Source organism: Mus pahari, chromosome 6, assembly GCF_900095145.1.
Source record: "Mus pahari chromosome 6, PAHARI_EIJ_v1.1, whole genome shotgun sequence".
NCBI classification, from domain to species: Eukaryota; Metazoa; Chordata; class Mammalia; order Rodentia; family Muridae; genus Mus; species Mus pahari.
This window is the reverse complement of record NC_034595.1, coordinates 80,756,505-80,773,496: the sequence shown is the minus strand read 5'-3', so window position 1 is coordinate 80,773,496 and position 16,992 is coordinate 80,756,505. Positions and strand designations below refer to the sequence as shown.

The 16,992-nt window shown below is 41.1% G+C and overlaps 1 protein-coding gene across 1 annotated transcript in view; it reads left to right on the top strand.

Moving 5' to 3' along the window:
• The window catches only part of Khdrbs1 (KH RNA binding domain containing, signal transduction associated 1), a 28,010-nt gene extending 16,553 nt beyond the window's left edge, over window positions 1-11,457 (top strand). The window contains exons 4-9 of the mRNA XM_021200073.1: window positions 823-969; window positions 3,307-3,440; window positions 5,170-5,371; window positions 6,132-6,199; window positions 7,076-7,134; window positions 9,108-11,457. Of these exons, the coding sequence (XP_021055732.1) occupies window positions 823-969; window positions 3,307-3,440; window positions 5,170-5,371; window positions 6,132-6,199; window positions 7,076-7,134; window positions 9,108-9,205 (708 nt within the window). The 3' untranslated portion in view covers window positions 9,206-11,457. The remainder of the gene's footprint in view (window positions 1-822; window positions 970-3,306; window positions 3,441-5,169; window positions 5,372-6,131; window positions 6,200-7,075; window positions 7,135-9,107) is intronic.
• Window positions 11,458-16,992: the final 5,535 nt, after the last annotated feature.

The following is a 16,992-nucleotide window of genomic DNA, read 5'->3' as shown; positions in this document are numbered from 1 at the left end:
CCTGCCTCTGCCTCCCTAGTGCTGGGATTAAAGGCGTGCGCTACCACGCCCGGCTATGCTATTTTAGTTAATGAGATTTCTAAGAGATTTTTCTGTCTCTCCTGACTTTGTCCCTCCCTTGGAACTCTGGATGGTAAAAGCACTCGAGCAGGGCCAGTTGTGATGAAGAGTACTAATGGATTAAAGCCTAGTGCTTGGCCTAAATGCATATGTGCATGCATACACGAAACACTGAGCAGACAGCTGTTACCTGAGTAGATTCTAAAATTAAGTTATAATTTACTGCAGTGACTGCTCCAGTGGCTTAGTTAGGGTGTTACTCCTGTGAAGTAACACCGTGACCAAGGCAACTCATAAAAGAAAGAATTTAATTGGGGCTGACTTACAGTTTCATAGGTTCAGTCCTTTACATGGTGGGAAGCATGGCATTATGTAGGCAGACATGGTACTGGAGAAGGAACTGAGAGTTCTACATCTTGATCTGAAGGCAGCCAAAAGGAGGAGACTCTGTTCTACACTGGGAGGAGCGGAGCACTAGGATCCCTCAAAGCCCACCTACACAGTGACACACTTCCTCTTAGAAGTTCACACCTATTCCAACAAGGCCTAATAGTGCCACTTCCCATTGGCCAAACATAATTAAATCACTATATCAGTTATAGTTTTAGCAGGTAGTATAAATTAGTTCTAGGACTTGCTTTACTTCCCTTAAGGTTTGTTTGTTTGTTTTTGAAAAATATTTCTTGCTTTCCCTTTGACCTACAGGTAAAGATACTGTTTTAGTCTGTATATGAGTTGATGTTTCTTTGCATTTTCCCATAGGAGGAAGAGTTGCGCAAGGGTGGAGACCCCAAATATGCCCATTTAAATATGGATCTGCATGTCTTCATTGAAGTCTTTGGGCCCCCATGTGAAGCTTATGCTCTTATGGCCCATGCTATGGAAGAAGTCAAGAAATTTCTAGTACCAGTAAGGAAATTCATGTTCTTTATCGTTTAAGCAAGGGAGAAATTAAGAGTGTATTATTAGAAGGCTGTGGTTCTTGACTAGGTTCTGCTTTTGTTCAGTGTGCTGAGGTTTTCCTACTACTTAAACCTCATTCTCAAAGCACTTGTCTCCAAGGACTCCTTGTCTGATGTGGCTTCATTAATGTATACTGTTATCTGTTGTCAGTCTCTTGGGTCCCTGATGTGTTAACAATTTGCTTAACAGATTTAATAAGATCTTCATTCAGTTCACTATTCTGGTATTACAATCAGGAGATGGTATTAGGAAAGTGACTTAAGGTAAGTCTGCAGTTAAGAAGTCTGTGTGCTAGACTAAATGTAGAGTTAACCACCAGAAGCTGGCAACATCCAGTGTTAATGCACTTGGGAGGCAGAGGCAGGCGGATTTCTGAGTTCGAGCCCAGCCTGGTCTACAGAGTGAGTTCCAGGACCGCCAAGGCTACACAGAGAAACCCTGTCTCGAAAAACCAAAAAAAAAAAAAAAAAGTTAATTTCTAATGAGGCATACTGAAGGGCTCTTCTGATAGGCTGTCCTGGAACTCACTTTGTAGACCAGGCTGGCCTCAAACTCAGAAATACGCCTGCCTCTGCCTCCTGAGTGCTGGGATTAAAGGCGTGTGCCACCACGCCCGGCATGGTATGTAATTCTTAAGAGTAACCTGATTATGGAACAGGTTAAATATCCTTTTTCTGAACTGTTCTTTAATGTTTGGGAATTCCCTTCCCTCCAGATTTTGGATTTTTTCCAAATACACAATAAGGTTTCTGGAGACTGCGACTCCAGTTTAAATATAACACTGGTTTTTGTTTTGTTGACAACCTTTAATGTTGCCCAGGCTTGCCTTAAATTTGCTGTGTAACAGAGGGTGCCCTTGAATTTATTGATCTTTATGCCTCTCGATTGCTATTATTAAAGGCTTGCACTGCTACATTTGATTTTGTGTGTTCTGTATCCAACCCTGGGCTTGTTTATGCATGTTAGGCAAGCACTCTACCTACTAAGCTATGTCTCCAGCCCCTCAAAATTAATTTATATGTACAAGATACTTGATAGTAGACTGAAGTTTATCTTAATTGACAAATGTGACAGTTGGAGACTCCTGAGGAATGAGTTGGGCATTGGTACTTAACTATCTAATTGAAATAGCAACGATATGTAAGGTCAAGGAAAGTGGAGAGTTGCCAGGGACATTGCTTTAATTATGTCATTCTAAAGCAGTATTCAAAATATATAAAAGTTCATCAGGTATTAAGGTTGAATGTTTCTTGTGGGAAATGGGAGGATTTTATGTTCTCTATATGAGTAGAAAGCATTTGACACAGAAGCAGGACTACTGGGTTCATGTGACGATGGAAAGAGACTCTCCAGAGCTGTCTTCTGATGTGCACACACCTACTGTGGCATATACGTGCATGCATGATGGCTCTTAAAGATCTCAACTGTGAGAAAAACAAACATAAAATGGTATTTAATACCTGGACGGTGAGAGCTACATGGTTTTGGGGGAAAGAGGTGTGACTTGGCAACAACAGAAAAAGAGGATCTTCCCCATCCCCTTTGTGGCTACACTGAGGATTTTACTGAGGGCTTCGTGTGTAGACTAGGGATATCGTCCACCGCCTAGCTATACTCCTGGCCTTAGCATGTCTTGTAAGGGTCAGAGTTGACTTTTGTACAATGAGATGTCTTGAAAGGGTTATTTTGACTGTTAAACTGAAAAATCCATACAAAGCTTGTTTATATAGCACCCAGTATATAGAACTTCGTTAACGGTAGTGTCTTCTATTCTAGGAAAAGGAACTGTTTGCAAAGAATGTATTTGAGACTAATCCAGGCAGTGAGTTATAGGTTGTTTGGCTTTTCTTGAGTAAGTTTTGTGTATAGAGAAAGTGATCAAGGAAGAGCTAGGCAGGGACTTCTTTCTGAACAACTTTATTTATTAGTAAGGGTCTGCTGTGAAGATTTTCCTCAAAGAACTGATAGTGTAATTGGACATAAAGAGTTTTGACTGGAGACTTTATCCAGGCTTTCAAGGCTACTCTTTGGGAGTCGTATTTTTGAGATAGGGTCTCATCTCACTGTGCATTTCTAGCTATCTGAGAACTCAAAACCAGAGACTAGGCTGGCCTATGTCTCATAGAGCTGCTTGTGTCTGCATCCAGGAGTGCTGGGATCAAAGATCTGTACCTTTATTCCCAGCTTCAAGACTTTTCTTAAGATCCAAGGCTTGGTGGGCCTTGTGATTTTTAGAAGAAGGAGCAGATGTTACACGTATTCTTTGTTGTCTTTAATTCCCAGGATATGATGGATGATATCTGTCAGGAGCAGTTTCTAGAATTGTCGTACTTGAATGGAGTACCTGAACCCTCTCGTGGTCGTGGAGTGTCTGTGAGAGGACGAGGAGCTGCCCCTCCTCCTCCACCTGTTCCCAGGTAAAAATAGTTGAAAAGGAAATACAAATTTGACTTAACTCAGGAAGAGTCAGAGGGTTTATAAAGTATGTCAGGTATGGAATTCGTGATCTTAGCAGTCTGACATTTTCAGGTGCTGCAGTCCTACTGAAACTGTGGGGCTTTTAATTTTGGATGGTCCTAGCATTAAAAAAAAAAAATCCACATATCTATTCATCCATTTGTAGGTGGTGGTGGTGTGTGGCCTTTTTTTTTATTATTATTTTAAAGAATATTGGGCTGGAAAGATGGCTCAGGGGTTAAGAGCACAAACTGCTCTTCCAGAGGTCCTGAGTTCAAATCCCAGTAGCCACATGGTAGCTCACAATCATCTGTATTGAGATCTGATACCCTCTTCTGGTACATCTGAAGACAGCTACAGTGTACTTACATATAATAAATCAATCTTAAAAAGTAAAGAATATTAATCACCCCTGTCTCAAAAAAACAAAATATGCTTAATCACTATGTAGCCCTGCTACATAGATGAGGCCCATTTGAAACTCGAGAGGTCTACTTGCTTCTGTCTCCCAAGTGCTGTGATTAAAGCCATAAGCCATCAAGCTTGACTGTATGATATGATTTCAGAATTAAAATTCGTTGTGGTTAATATTTATGTAATATTTACAAAGTCTGGGGTGCTGTGATTCATGATTGAGCCCAGAAAATCTTCTAGTTTAGGTCTTATATGTATATTATTATGTATTTTGAAGTCTGTTTTATTTTATTTAATTTTTTGTTTTGGTTTGGTTTGTTTTTTTTTTTTTGAGACAGGGTTTCTCTGTGTAGCCCTGGCTGTCCTGGAACTCACTTTGTAGGCCAGGCTGGCCTCGAACTCAGAAATCCCCTGCCTCTGCCTCCTGAGTGCTGGGATTAAAGGTGTGCGCCACCGCTCCTGGCTGAAGTCTGTTTTAGAGTTAGAGATGTGCCACAGTTAGTAGAGTGTTAGCCTAGCATTCATAAATCTCTGGGCTTGATCTTAGAACTATACAAATGACAGGTTATGGTGACAAGGTCGTCCTCGGTTTCGTACTGGGTTCAAGACCAGGCTGGATTATGTGAAACCTTGTCACAAACAGAGAGGAAAAGTAAGAAAGGACCAGCAAGAGATGCAAGCTCTGCCTTACCAAGTGTGGCTACAGAGCATTTCTTTAAGGTCCTGAGTTCAATTCCCAGCAACCACATGGTGCTTCAGACATCTATAACTCAAGTTTCAGAGGACCCAACACTCTCTTGTTGACACCTTCTGGCCTTTGTGGGCACAAAGTGTTACATAGGCATGTCTGCATACAAAATATCCATACACGTAGTATAAAATTGTAAAAAACACACTCGAGTGTGCATATATACTGGCACATTCCTTCAATCCCAGCACTCAGGTGGCAGAAGCAGGGGGAGCTTTGAGTTTGTGGCCAGCTTGGTCTGCAGAGTAAGTTCCACACAGAAACCCTGTCTTGGGGGCGATGGGAAGAATTTAAGGTTAGCTGGATTTGGTAGCACTCACCTTTAATTTTAATACCTAGTAGAGGCAGTGACAGATGGATTTATTTGTGTGAGTTCCAGAGCTACATAGGAAGCTTTGTATCAAATAAGTAAGTAAATAAGTTGTAAAACGTAAAACCATTCTAACTCCAGAATTTTATGAACAATCCTTAGTATGAATGTGGACTAATTTTAAATTCTCAAATTAATGTGAATTTTCTTTTTATAGAGGACGTGGTGTCGGACCACCTAGAGGCGCTTTGGTTCGTGGAACCCCAGTGAGAGGCTCCATCACCAGAGGTGCCACTGTGACTCGAGGAGTGCCACCCCCACCTACTGTGAGGGGTACTTCAACAGCAAGAGCTCGGACAGCTGGTATTCAGAGAATACCTTTGCCTCCCACACCTGCACCAGAAACATACGAAGATTATGTAAGAATTGTTGGAACAGTGTACCTCCCATACCTAGGTTGGCAGGGGAAGTTGAGTGATTAGAGTCTTACCCTTGCATGTAAATAGAAAACAGGACTTTAAGATTTGGAATCTGCATTCTTTTTTGGTTTTTTTGAGACAGGGTTTCTCTGTATAGCCCTGGCTGTCCTAGAACTCACTTTGTAGAGCCTCGAACTCAGAAATCCACCTGCTTCTGCCTCCCAAGTGCTGGGATTAAAGGCGTGGGCCACCACGCTCAGCTGGAATCTGCATTCTTTTTTTTTTTTTTTTTTTTTTTAAGATTTATTTATTATATGTAATTACACTGTAGCTGTCTTCAGACACGCCAGAAGAGGGCGTTGGATCTTGTTATGGATGGTTATGAGCCACCATGTGGTTGCTGGGATTTGAACTCCAGACCTTTGGAAGAGCAGTCGGGTGCTCTTACCCACTGAGCCATCTCACCAGCCCTGGAATCTGCATTCTTATTCAGTTGATTTTCGAACTATGAGGTGATTTTTCTACTATCTTAGGCATTATTACTATGTCTGAATAAACTAAATAAGAACGTTGTGGTTTAACATACAGAAGCTTACTAAGATTGTAATACTAAAACCTTTTGAGTTTTGTCTTCATTTCTACAGTGGGTATTAGTATTTTTGAGAATTTTTCGTAGCCCGTTCATGCAGAAGCCCACGATCCCCTATGGTTTGTGACTCTCTTCTTTATGCTTTTCTGACCTTCTACTTTATTGTTCCAGGGATATGATGATACATATGCAGAGCAGAGTTACGAAGGCTACGAAGGCTATTACAGCCAGAGTCAAGGGTGAGTCAGGCAAGAAGTCATGTCTGTATAGTGTCCCAAATGGCTGGTGCATGCAGTTGGAGAGAATAAAGATTTGGATAAATTCTAGCCTAAGAATAGTGTAACTTAACTTTTTGAAGGTATTTCATCTGCTTTTGATGACTTGAAGGCATATTTGTGGGTCTGAGAATTTGGATAACTGGATTTTGTTAATTGAGGCTTTGAAGCCAATTGATGAACAGTTCCTGTGCTACATAGAAACAGAAAAATACCATTAAATCATTTTTATTAAGAAATGTCACTCAGGTCTAGAAGGAAGTAGGACAGTTGTTAGATGCTGTCCCGGCATGCAGGAGGCTTTATCTCCTGACAAATCACCTCACCTTACCTCACTCACAGGGGAGATATCTATGATTTTAAGGACAAGGTTGAAGCTTAACCTAGGTTTGTTTTTTGTTCTTTTGCTTTATTTTGTCTTTAAATACAGCTTCGATTTTGTGTATATATGTGTCTTGCCTATGATTGCTTGGAAAAGAATCTCAGACATTCGTAATCATTTTTTTTTAATTTTCTTTATTTACATTTCAAATGCTATCCCGAAAGTTACCCATAACCTCCCCCGTTGTAATCATATTTTAAGAATCACAATTTAGTTTGTTATTTTTTCACATTCAATTGTATGATACTTGTTTTTTGTCCCGAGGCGCTCCCCCCTCCCCGTTATAATTTATTAGGCTTTTTGGTAAATACATGGTTTATACATTTTGTAACTATTGGGGTTAGGAATGGAGCAGAATATATATTTCTCCCTATTTTATAGATAATAAACTGTCCGAGATACGGGCTATTGAACGAATGGTATCAAAAACGCCTTTACTGTTGTGTTTGTCTTTTCAGGGAGTTAGAGTATTATGACTATGGACATGGGGAGCTCCAAGATTCTTACGAAGCCTACGGTATGTCTTTATGGTGGGGTAAATGTGCAGTTAAATGTCTGGGAAAATATTGGCTGATGGATTCTTGGGAGTCAGGCAGTCACTTCTCTGAGGAGATACCATTAGATGACTGTTGAGGTGGTAGATGTAATTTTTACCAGTTTTAGCTAAATAGAACTGCACTATTTCCATAGTAACATTGCGGTGCTCCACCCTTGTGTCACTGTTCTTATTTCCCTCCATCCACACTACAAGAGTTTCTGTATGTATTTTGCAAAACTGCATTTTTGTTTTGCTGGGGAAAAGACTGAACTAAAGAGCGTGAAATCCAGCACGGAGGCACATGACTGGAATCTGAGCAGTTGGGAACTAGAGACAAGAGGATAAGGTTATTGTCCACTATATACCAACTATGAAAGCAGCATGAGCTACAGGAGATCCTGGTTTGGGGGCGGGGGTGGGGTGTTGCAGACTGAATCCTAGGCACCTGAGACTAAGGTAGTAAGATTTCAAGCTTCCAGCCAGATTAAGCTATAAACTAATAAGTTCACGTCCATCTATCCTAATACCTATCCTCAGATGCAATGCACAATGAGCTCCTGTCTCTAAAACAGGCTATTATTCTTTTTTTTTTTTTTTTTTTTTTGGTTGTTTTGTTTCGAGACAGGGTTTCTCTGTGTAGACCTGGCTGTCTGGGAACTCACTCTATAGACCAGGCTGGCCTCTGCCTCCCAAGAGCTGGGATTAAAGGCATGCGCCATCATGCTCGGCAGGCTATTATTCTTATGTTCCTGGTATGCTGTTGCTATTAGCAGTATGTTTTTTTATCTGCCTTTCTAAAGAGAATTAGAAAAAATAAACTTTAATATCCAGGAACATCTTGCAAAGTCGGTGGACCTTGTGTATTATCTTAGAAGCATAAGTACAATTCTGTGTTAGTTAGGATTTCCTTGCTGTGAAGAGATACCATCTGATAAAGGACTACATTTAATTGGGCTTGGCCTGCAGCTCCACAGGTTTGGTCCATTATGGTAGGAAACATGGCAGTATGCAGGCAGACATTGTTCTGGAGGAGCTGAGAGTTTTATATCTTCATTACAGACTGTAGGATGGGGCTCTGATTCCCTGGCCAGTCTTGAGCATATATATGAGACCTCAAAACCCTGCCTCCACAATGACACATTTACTCTAACCAGGCTACACACCTCCTCTAATAAGGCCACACCTCCTACTAGTGCCACTTTCCCTTCACCAAGCACATTGAGACCACAATTGCTGTGCAACTTTCTGTCCATAAGTCCTGTGTTAGTGGCAGCTGGCGTTTACAGGTAGGCATAGGCTAGTGTGGCAATGACGGGAAGAGTAAGCTTAAACAGTGTATCTTCCCAAGGATCGTCTGTAGCAGGAAGTGATGACCATCTCAGGCTTTGGTGGCCTTTCAGGGCTGACTGCATTCTTAGTCAGGGACTAAGATTCTCATGGGTTCTACAGTGCAGCAGAGTAGCCGGCCATCCTCCAGGGTTTGGGTACCACGTGGTGGTGTGTCTCCTTTAACGTGGCCTTTGCTTCTGGAGAACCAGAGAACATTTTTCCACAGTGAAGCCTAACTTGCTCTTGAAGTGAAAGTGGCTACCGGCTGAGTGAAAACTCACTCATGTTTTGCCACCCTAACTGAGGCTGACTTTGGGAACAGGAATAGCCAGTATTTGCAGACTCACTGACTCCTTTACTGCTTCAATCGAGCAATGTGTTGTATTTTTCCAGGTTTTGGGACTGCGTGCCAATCATATTGCTTATGGAAAGTGTTGTTTCTTGAGGGAACTGTACAGTAATGTACAGCTAGCAGTTTGACTTCTCATTACTCACAGTGTGGGAGGGTACCCCTGGTGATCAAGTACAGAGGACAGCAAGGCACGCTTGGAGTGTGGCGTGGTACTAGGAGAGAGTGTTATTCCTAACATGTACTGTAAACTGTTTTGCCTTTTTCCCCACAGGACAAGATGACTGGAATGGGACCAGGCCATCACTGAAGGCTCCTCCAGCTAGGCCAGTGAAGGGAGCATACAGAGAGCATCCATATGGACGTTATTAAAAACAAACAGGAGGGGAAAATATCAGTTATGAGCAAAGTTGTTACTGATTTCTTGTATCCCAGGATTCCTGTTGCTTTACCCACAACAGACAAGTAATTGTCTAAGTGTTTTTCTTCGTGGTCCCTTTCTTTTCCCCACTTCCTCCATTCTTAACTCTGCATTCTGGCTTCTGTATGTAGTATTTTAAAATGAGTTAAAATAGATTTAGGAATATCGAATTAATTTTTTAAGTGTGTAGATGCTTTTTTTCTTTGTTGTTTAAATATAAACAGTGTACCTTTTATAATAAAAAAAAAGTTGAGTTAAAAAAAAAAACCACAAACATGTTAGTTTCAAAAGTGGCATTGCTTGCTTAAAGGTTCTGAAGGCTTGTTAACTTTTTCTTAGTTTTGATTTGAGGCACCCCGTAAAGGCATAGTTGCAGAATCCCAAACTAGGCTACATTTCAAAATTCAGGGCTGCTTAAGATGTAAAACCACAATGTTAACAACGGCAGTAGTGCCACCATGTAAAAGTGAGCTCAGATGTCTCTAAAAACATTTCCTTTAAAAGCACATGGCGGTTGAATCTTAAGGTTAAATTTTAATATGAAAGCTCCTCATGAATTAAATAGTTGATGCAATTTTTAACGTTAATTGACTTAAAACAACAGCAAAATTAGGTTTGTAAAACTGACTTTTTCATTATGTGGGTTTTGAAATCTAGCCCCAGACATACAGTGTTGAGAGATACTTAGTGGGGGAGGGGTGGTGTCTGAATAAGATTGATGGGGGAGAGAAGCTAGCCACCTAAATGGAATCTGATGGAGTTCTTTTTAGCCACAATCTTTTCAATAATAGTACTAAAAATCAAATTTTCAGTATTTAAAATGTCAAGAGTATTTTGTCCATCTGAGATTATGCACTCCATGGAAAACTCACTTGGACACTGGGGCGAAAATCTGATGATGTTCAATAAATTGACCATTGTCAGTTTTGAGCTGTTCCCAAGGTAGTTAAGTATGTCTCAACACTAGCATGATATAAAAAGGGACACTGCAGCTGAATGAGAAAAGAATCAAAATCCACTTTGTACATAAGTTAAAGTCCTAATGGATTTGTACCGTCCTCCCATTTTGTTTTTGGAAGATTAAATGCTACATGTGTAAGTCTGCCTAAATAGGTAGCTTAAACTTATGTCAAAATGTCTGCAGCAGTTTGTCAATAAAGTTTAGTCCTTTTTTAATCAAAGTAAATGTGATGAATTGTCATTTTTGGGGGTGGACAATAAAATAGTTTTCTCTTTCACATAAACTTAAATTAACTCTAAAGTTAATGGGCTTGTTAAAAGTTTGGAGACATTTTTAAAAGTGGTGGTGGGGATTTTATTTTAAGGTTACCAAAAAAAATTTATGAGTTGTTAAGTTTTAGTTTAAAAAGAACCAAAGCTTTTTCACCCCCTGGAAGTTGTTGAAAGCAGTTTTATCCAGTCCTATCAAAAAATTACAGTTTTTAGAGAGAAGAACGCAGCTGACAGAGATAGGTACTTCAAGTGCCAGCCACCCTGGCTTCCGTCGTCTGTAGAGCCCCTAGGTGGCCTTAAAGAATGTCACTAAATCTCTGTGCTCAGATACCACAGATCAGCAAAGCCTGGGTGCCCTGGAGGGCTACCCTTCCATTCCTAGAGCTGCAGAAACAACTGAGCTGGCCTGGGGAAGGAGCTGGCGTGATAGACTTGTCCTGACTCCCCCCACAAGACTGAAAACAGTGGGATTGGTTGGCCCTATGTAAAAAAAAAAAAAAAAAATCTTATTTCCCAGAGACCTCATTCTTTCCCTAAGAGCCACCTAAACTGCTCGGGGGTGAAAAATCCTCTTGTGTGAAGTGCCAAGCTGCCTGTAGCAGTGCATGATGGGCATTTTTCTTTTCTTTTTAAAACACACCAACAAAAAATGTGTTTATAGATTGTGATAAAGTGTAAATAACTGAATTTTCCACCGTGGTTTGAAGTCAGCTTTCAGGGCATTATGTCTTGTTTTGATGAAAAGAGATCACTCTATACCCCCTTTTTAAAGGAAAATTATCGCAAGAGAATCAGGATGTGTAAAGCTAACATGCATCGCAAAAAACCAAAGGTAACCTAAATGTCTGATTTTAATAGCACATATTTCTCTTTTATATAAACTGTGACAGCAACTTGCATAAAATTCTTTAGTTGTTAATTTTAATGTTAAAACTTTGCAAAACTTGTTTAATAAAAATAGCTGTAAAAAGAAAAAAGCATATGCTGCCGCATAAATTATCCATAACTCTTAATAATCCTGCCCATCACGAGTGAAATGTAATGTAACCTGGGCACAAAGTCTGACATCTTAAATGACACATTGTAAAATTTCAATGACTGTAGATGAGAAGACCTGCTGCACCCCAGAGTAAAGCTTTCTGCTCAGTTACTTTAAAATGTACAAGGATGAGCCCCCCCAGACACCTTATATTCACAGTGCAATGTTATATGAACTTTCTCAAAAGTTGCATGTTTCCTTCCTGTAATGTGTAAAATGCATGCAGGATCTCTATCTTGTTTTTTTTAACATCTTGAAAGCTTTTTCCAAATATTCATTCCTTATTTCTCAATTTTCAGGTGACTGAAAATTCCTGAGGCTTTTCCTGGAATAGAATGGGTATTGGAGACCCATATCAGGTATGTCAAGGTGGTTTTCATTGTGTGTCATGGCAAAGCGGTGGTGCTAAGAGGTAGTTGACAGGCTAATCTTTCCTAAATTCAGTTTTACCATATTTAATCCCACTTCTTTGTCAGTTTACAGGATGTGATGAGTTTATATGTAATAGTTAAGACCAGCCAGTGTCAACTTATATCTCTTGAATTTACCTTATTCTGCAAATAATCCACTGACGTAGAGTTTCAATTGGAATGTATTTTTTGCAAGCAACAAAGTGCCTAATGGAAATAAAAGGGCCTTTGGGAGAGGCACAGATTGCACAGAATAGAAAAATCTAGTTGGAAGCCTGGCAGTGGAGCCACATGCCTTTAATCCCAGCATTTGGGAGGCAGAGGCAGGTAGATTTCTGAGTTCGAGACCAACCTGGTCTACAGAGTGAGTTCCAAGACAGCCAGGGCTACACAGAGAAATCCTGTCTGGAAAAACAAAAAAACAAAATAAACAAACAACAACAACAACAACAAAAATCTGCTTTGGGAACCATAGTGGATACAAGAGAGTTAAGTAGGCTAGGGTCTGTGAGTCACTTTCTAGTCAGGGTTACTAGAAAGGTACGCTCCTGCCTGTGTCTGGCTTCTCTCTTCTACTGAACATACACGTTCTATAGAAGAAATACCAGACAGAATTATCTTGAGTCATCTTAAAGCCCTCACTTTAATACTCTTGTGTAATTAAGAACTAGTTCCTCAAAAATTAAATTTAATCTTGTATGGTTACTCAGAATGTCTCCTCAGCCCTCCAGCGTCTAAGGCATGGGAACTAAGGGTGATACTAGTTCAAGAGCAGCCTGGACTGTAGACTGGGACTTCTAAACAAAAACAGGGAGTAGGAGTGAGTATTATTAGGAAAGGGAATTTTATATCAGGCAGAAAAAGACAAGTGTGTGGTAATTACTATAATTGACAGCAATAAGGTCAGCAAATTCATAAGGCTATAATAAGTAAAAGTTGGTTGTTGAGGGATTGTACCATGTTGACCCTATAGTAAAAGTGTATAAGGAAATGGTGTTTCTCACACTGAAAAGAGATTGTGTGGTGGCAAGAACACAGTAAGCGTGGTTCAGGGCACACTTGTGATTCCCACTGAGGAGTAGGAGACAGGAAGATCAGAAGTTCAAAGAAATCCTTCGCTTTAAAATCCAAGTTGAAGCCACACTTTGCTATATGGGACATTGTCTTTAACAATTGAGCAGGAACGAACAGAGGAATGGACATGGAGCCTGATAAACCTAGTGCTGTCTTTTGTTCCAAAACTCTTTGTTTCTACAACTAGGAAAGGCAGACAGACGGTGAGAACGAAGTAGTGGGTAGTGAAAGAAGAAGGGATTATCGCTCAGTTGCTACCCAGTGCTCCAGGTAAGAGAAGATGTATCCAGAGCTGTAAGGCTATTGTTCTTGCCACCAATAAAGCCAGGTCAGACCATTTTCTGATGGAAAAAGAGCAACATCTTATTAAAACTCAGGTTTCTCTCATGTGGGGGTGGAGGATAGATCTGAGCCTAGCAAATGGCGTTGGTGAGAGATTGACATAGTAATAGATGCTTGGCTTACAGGTTTTGAAGCTCTGTAGCCCACAAGGCTTTGTCCCAAGAACAAAATTAGGCTAAGAAAGAAGAGAACTCACATTGAATACCTACTGTGTCTACTTACATTTACAACCCTGCAGTGGGAATGGTAAGATAATCTACACTGCTTCGATAGCAAGTTGAGAGTATAACATACCAAGACTGCTATGTAGCAATCCATTTTCTGGAATAACTGCTTCTGTAAGACAGTAACTGTATTCAGTATTCTCTCAGGCTGTTTATTAAAGATACACAGTAAAGATTGCAAACTGGGTGGTCGTAGCAGTTCTTGGGAGGCAGAGGCAGGAAGATCTCAGAGTTGAAGACCAGTCTGTTCTACAGAGCAAATTCCAGGACAGCTGAGCTATTTAGAGATACCATCTCAGGGAAAAGGAAAACAAAAACCTGCTGTCAAAGTAGCAGAGTCAATACTATTATATCAGATAGGACATTCATGCTGTGAGGCCTTGCTCACTAGTGTATGTATGTGGAGGCCTTCGGACAACTTTGTAGAGTTGGTTCTCCCACCTACATGGATTCAAGTCACCAGGCTTGTCCTCAAACATGTACCTTTACTCACTGAGGTATTGCTAGCTTCATTTTTTAAAAAAAAAAGATTTATTTATTTATTTATTATATGTAAGTACACTGCAGCTGTCTTCAGACACTCCAGAAGAGGAGTCAGATCTCCTTACAGATGGTTGTGAGACACCATGTGGTTGCTGGGATTTGAACTTAGGACCTTCAGAAGAGCACCCAACTGCTCTTCCCTGCTGAGCCATCTCACCAGCCCTCATTTTTTATATATAACAGAACTTTAATGCCAGAAAATACCAGTAGCAGCCAAAGTCACACAGTTGTTATGTAGCAAAGGTGATATCTTCAGGCAGTGTGATTTTAGACTGGGATCAGTCACAAGTATATACGGCATTTAGAAAGCCGTTCAGCCGGGCGTGGTGGCGCACGCCTTTAATCCCAGCACTCGGGAGGCAGAGGCAGGCGGATCTTTGAGTTCAGGCCAGCCTGTCTACAAAGTGAATTCAAGGACAACCAGGGCTATACAGAGAAACCCTGTCTCTAAAAACCAAAAACAAACAAACAAAAAAGGCCGTTTGCCTGCTAGCTAAAGACATCGAGGAGAACTCATTGCCATTCTTTTTCCTGAAAGGAGACATCTCTTCTCGGACATTATCAGAAATACTTGCTGAAATGTGAACCCTTCTGTTTGTGCAGCTGAATCACAGGTCTTCATCATTTTATCACCCCTGCCCTCAGGAAACCCAGTCTCACTGGCGAGAGTAAGGCCTATGTAGTTATACGGGCTAGGAAGGAAGCCTGGAGTTGCCGAGGGGCCTCAGGAGGGAGAGGGTGAAACTTAAATTCATAAGCAATAATGTGCATTAGTGATTTGCCTGCATGTATGTCTGTGAGGAACCAGAGTTACAGACAACTGTGAGCTGCAGTGTGGGTGCTGATAGTTGTATACTTCCCAGCATTATTATTACTTTAAGAGTGAATGCATATAAAACAAGGGCTAGAGAATCATTGCACTCATACCTGGTGTTTGGGCTGTGCAAGGATTGGAAGTTTGCACTTCCCCTTATGTTTGTAGTCCTCTAGTCATCTGTGATTTACAAAGCCAGAACTATTCTCCGTGTATCTCAGGGTGACGTTGAATTTTTAATTTAATTTTATTTTTTGAGACAGGGTTTCTCTGTTTAGTCCTGGCTGGCCTTGAACTTAGAAACCTGCCTGCCTCTGCCTCCCTAGTGCTGGGATTAAAGGCATGCGCCACCACTGCCTGGTGACCTTGAACTTTTTTGATCTTCATCCCCACCTCCCATCCAAAGCTCTCTAAGGACTGTTGGTGAGATGACCATCTCTTTATTTTTTGATTTTGGGTCTTATTATTTAGCTTTGATATAGAACTCCCTAAGTAGATGAGGCTAGCCTCATTTATAGAGACTTGCTTGCCCCTGTCTCCTGTGCTGTGCTTACCGGTGTGTGCTTCCCACACCTGGCACTTACATCTAATAGAAACTCTTTTTTTGGGCAGGGGGGACAAGGTCTCTCTGTAGCTTTGGCTCTCCTGGAACTCACCAGGCTGGCCTTGAACCTGCTTCTGACTCCTGAGTGCTGGGATTAAAGGCATGCACCACTATGCCTGGTTGATTTGTCCATCTTAAATTCTCAGTTAAGTGCTAATTACAGTGTCAATATCAGCATCCCATTTAGTTCTCACAGTGCACCATTCGATGTTAGGATTTGGCTGTATGGGTTCCCACACTATGCTAGTTGAGCATTCAAATGTGCAGCGATTTAGAGGATCACAGTATTGGGGAGCTCCAAAAGATCAGCTTACTGAAAGGTGCTCCCGACTGTGGTGCTCAGAATGCCTCTGACTTTGCTTCTAGACTTTTGTAGGTAAAGGATTTGAATTCTTACGGATTTACAGGCTCTGGACTCACATGCATGCTTCAATTTCATATTAATAGTCATTGCATGCTTAGAGCAAGCACACATCTGATGAATATTTAATAACATGGAATAGACAGGCTGGAAACAGCTGTGTGAGATAGCAGCTGCTTGGGGGAGGGGAGAAAGTACACTACACTGCCTAATTACCCCTTCTTCTGGTCTCTTGGGCCTAGAGAAGGACTGTCTTTTCTAGGCCCTTTAGCAGAGAAGTCCTGTGGTGGTAAGCACTGCACCCTGGAACAGTTGGGTCCAGTTAGCAATTTTCCATACTCTGGGCTGTCGAGATAATACATTCTCACGTAGTACTCTGCCAACTGCATCTCTCCTTCAGGAGAAAGGCTGTGTGTTTTCTCACAGCTGTAATCCTTAGCACCCAGCAGACAGAAGCAGGAAATAAAAGGCCAGCTTTTACTGGCTTACTGACAGACTTGTGTCTGGCGGGGCCTTGGATACGATAGGTAGGAAGAGTATATATGTAGACTAAATAAACCGCCATGCATGGTGGTACATGCCTGTGATCCCAGCACTCCAAGGAACAGACATTTCAAGGGTAGCCTTAGCTAGCTAAAGGTCAGCCTAGGCTGAATAAAGAGAACTTAGACAAAATTTTTTAAAATTTCTAGGTTGGTGTTGGGATAGGGTGTGACTATATCACTAGCTGACCTCCAACTTTACAAAGATTCACCTGCCTCTGCTTCCCAAGTTCTGGGATTAAAGGTACATGCCACTGTGCCTCCGTATTTATTTATTTTTATTTACATTAAAGGTTTATGTTCTGTATTTGGGGTGTTTGACACACAGCTAGATTTGTGAACCATGTGTGATGGTCTCGTGTCTGTGGAGGTCAGAAGAGGGTGTTAATATCCTGGGACAGGAAGGCTGGAATTACAGACAGTTATGCTCCATCATGTGAATGCATCTCATCCTTACCATTCCTGTCCTAGGTTGCAGTGACTCCCTTTGGCTGCATCCCAAGCAGGTAGAGTGCTCAGATGTTTAAGGAGCTTCTTGCTTCAAGAAGGCCC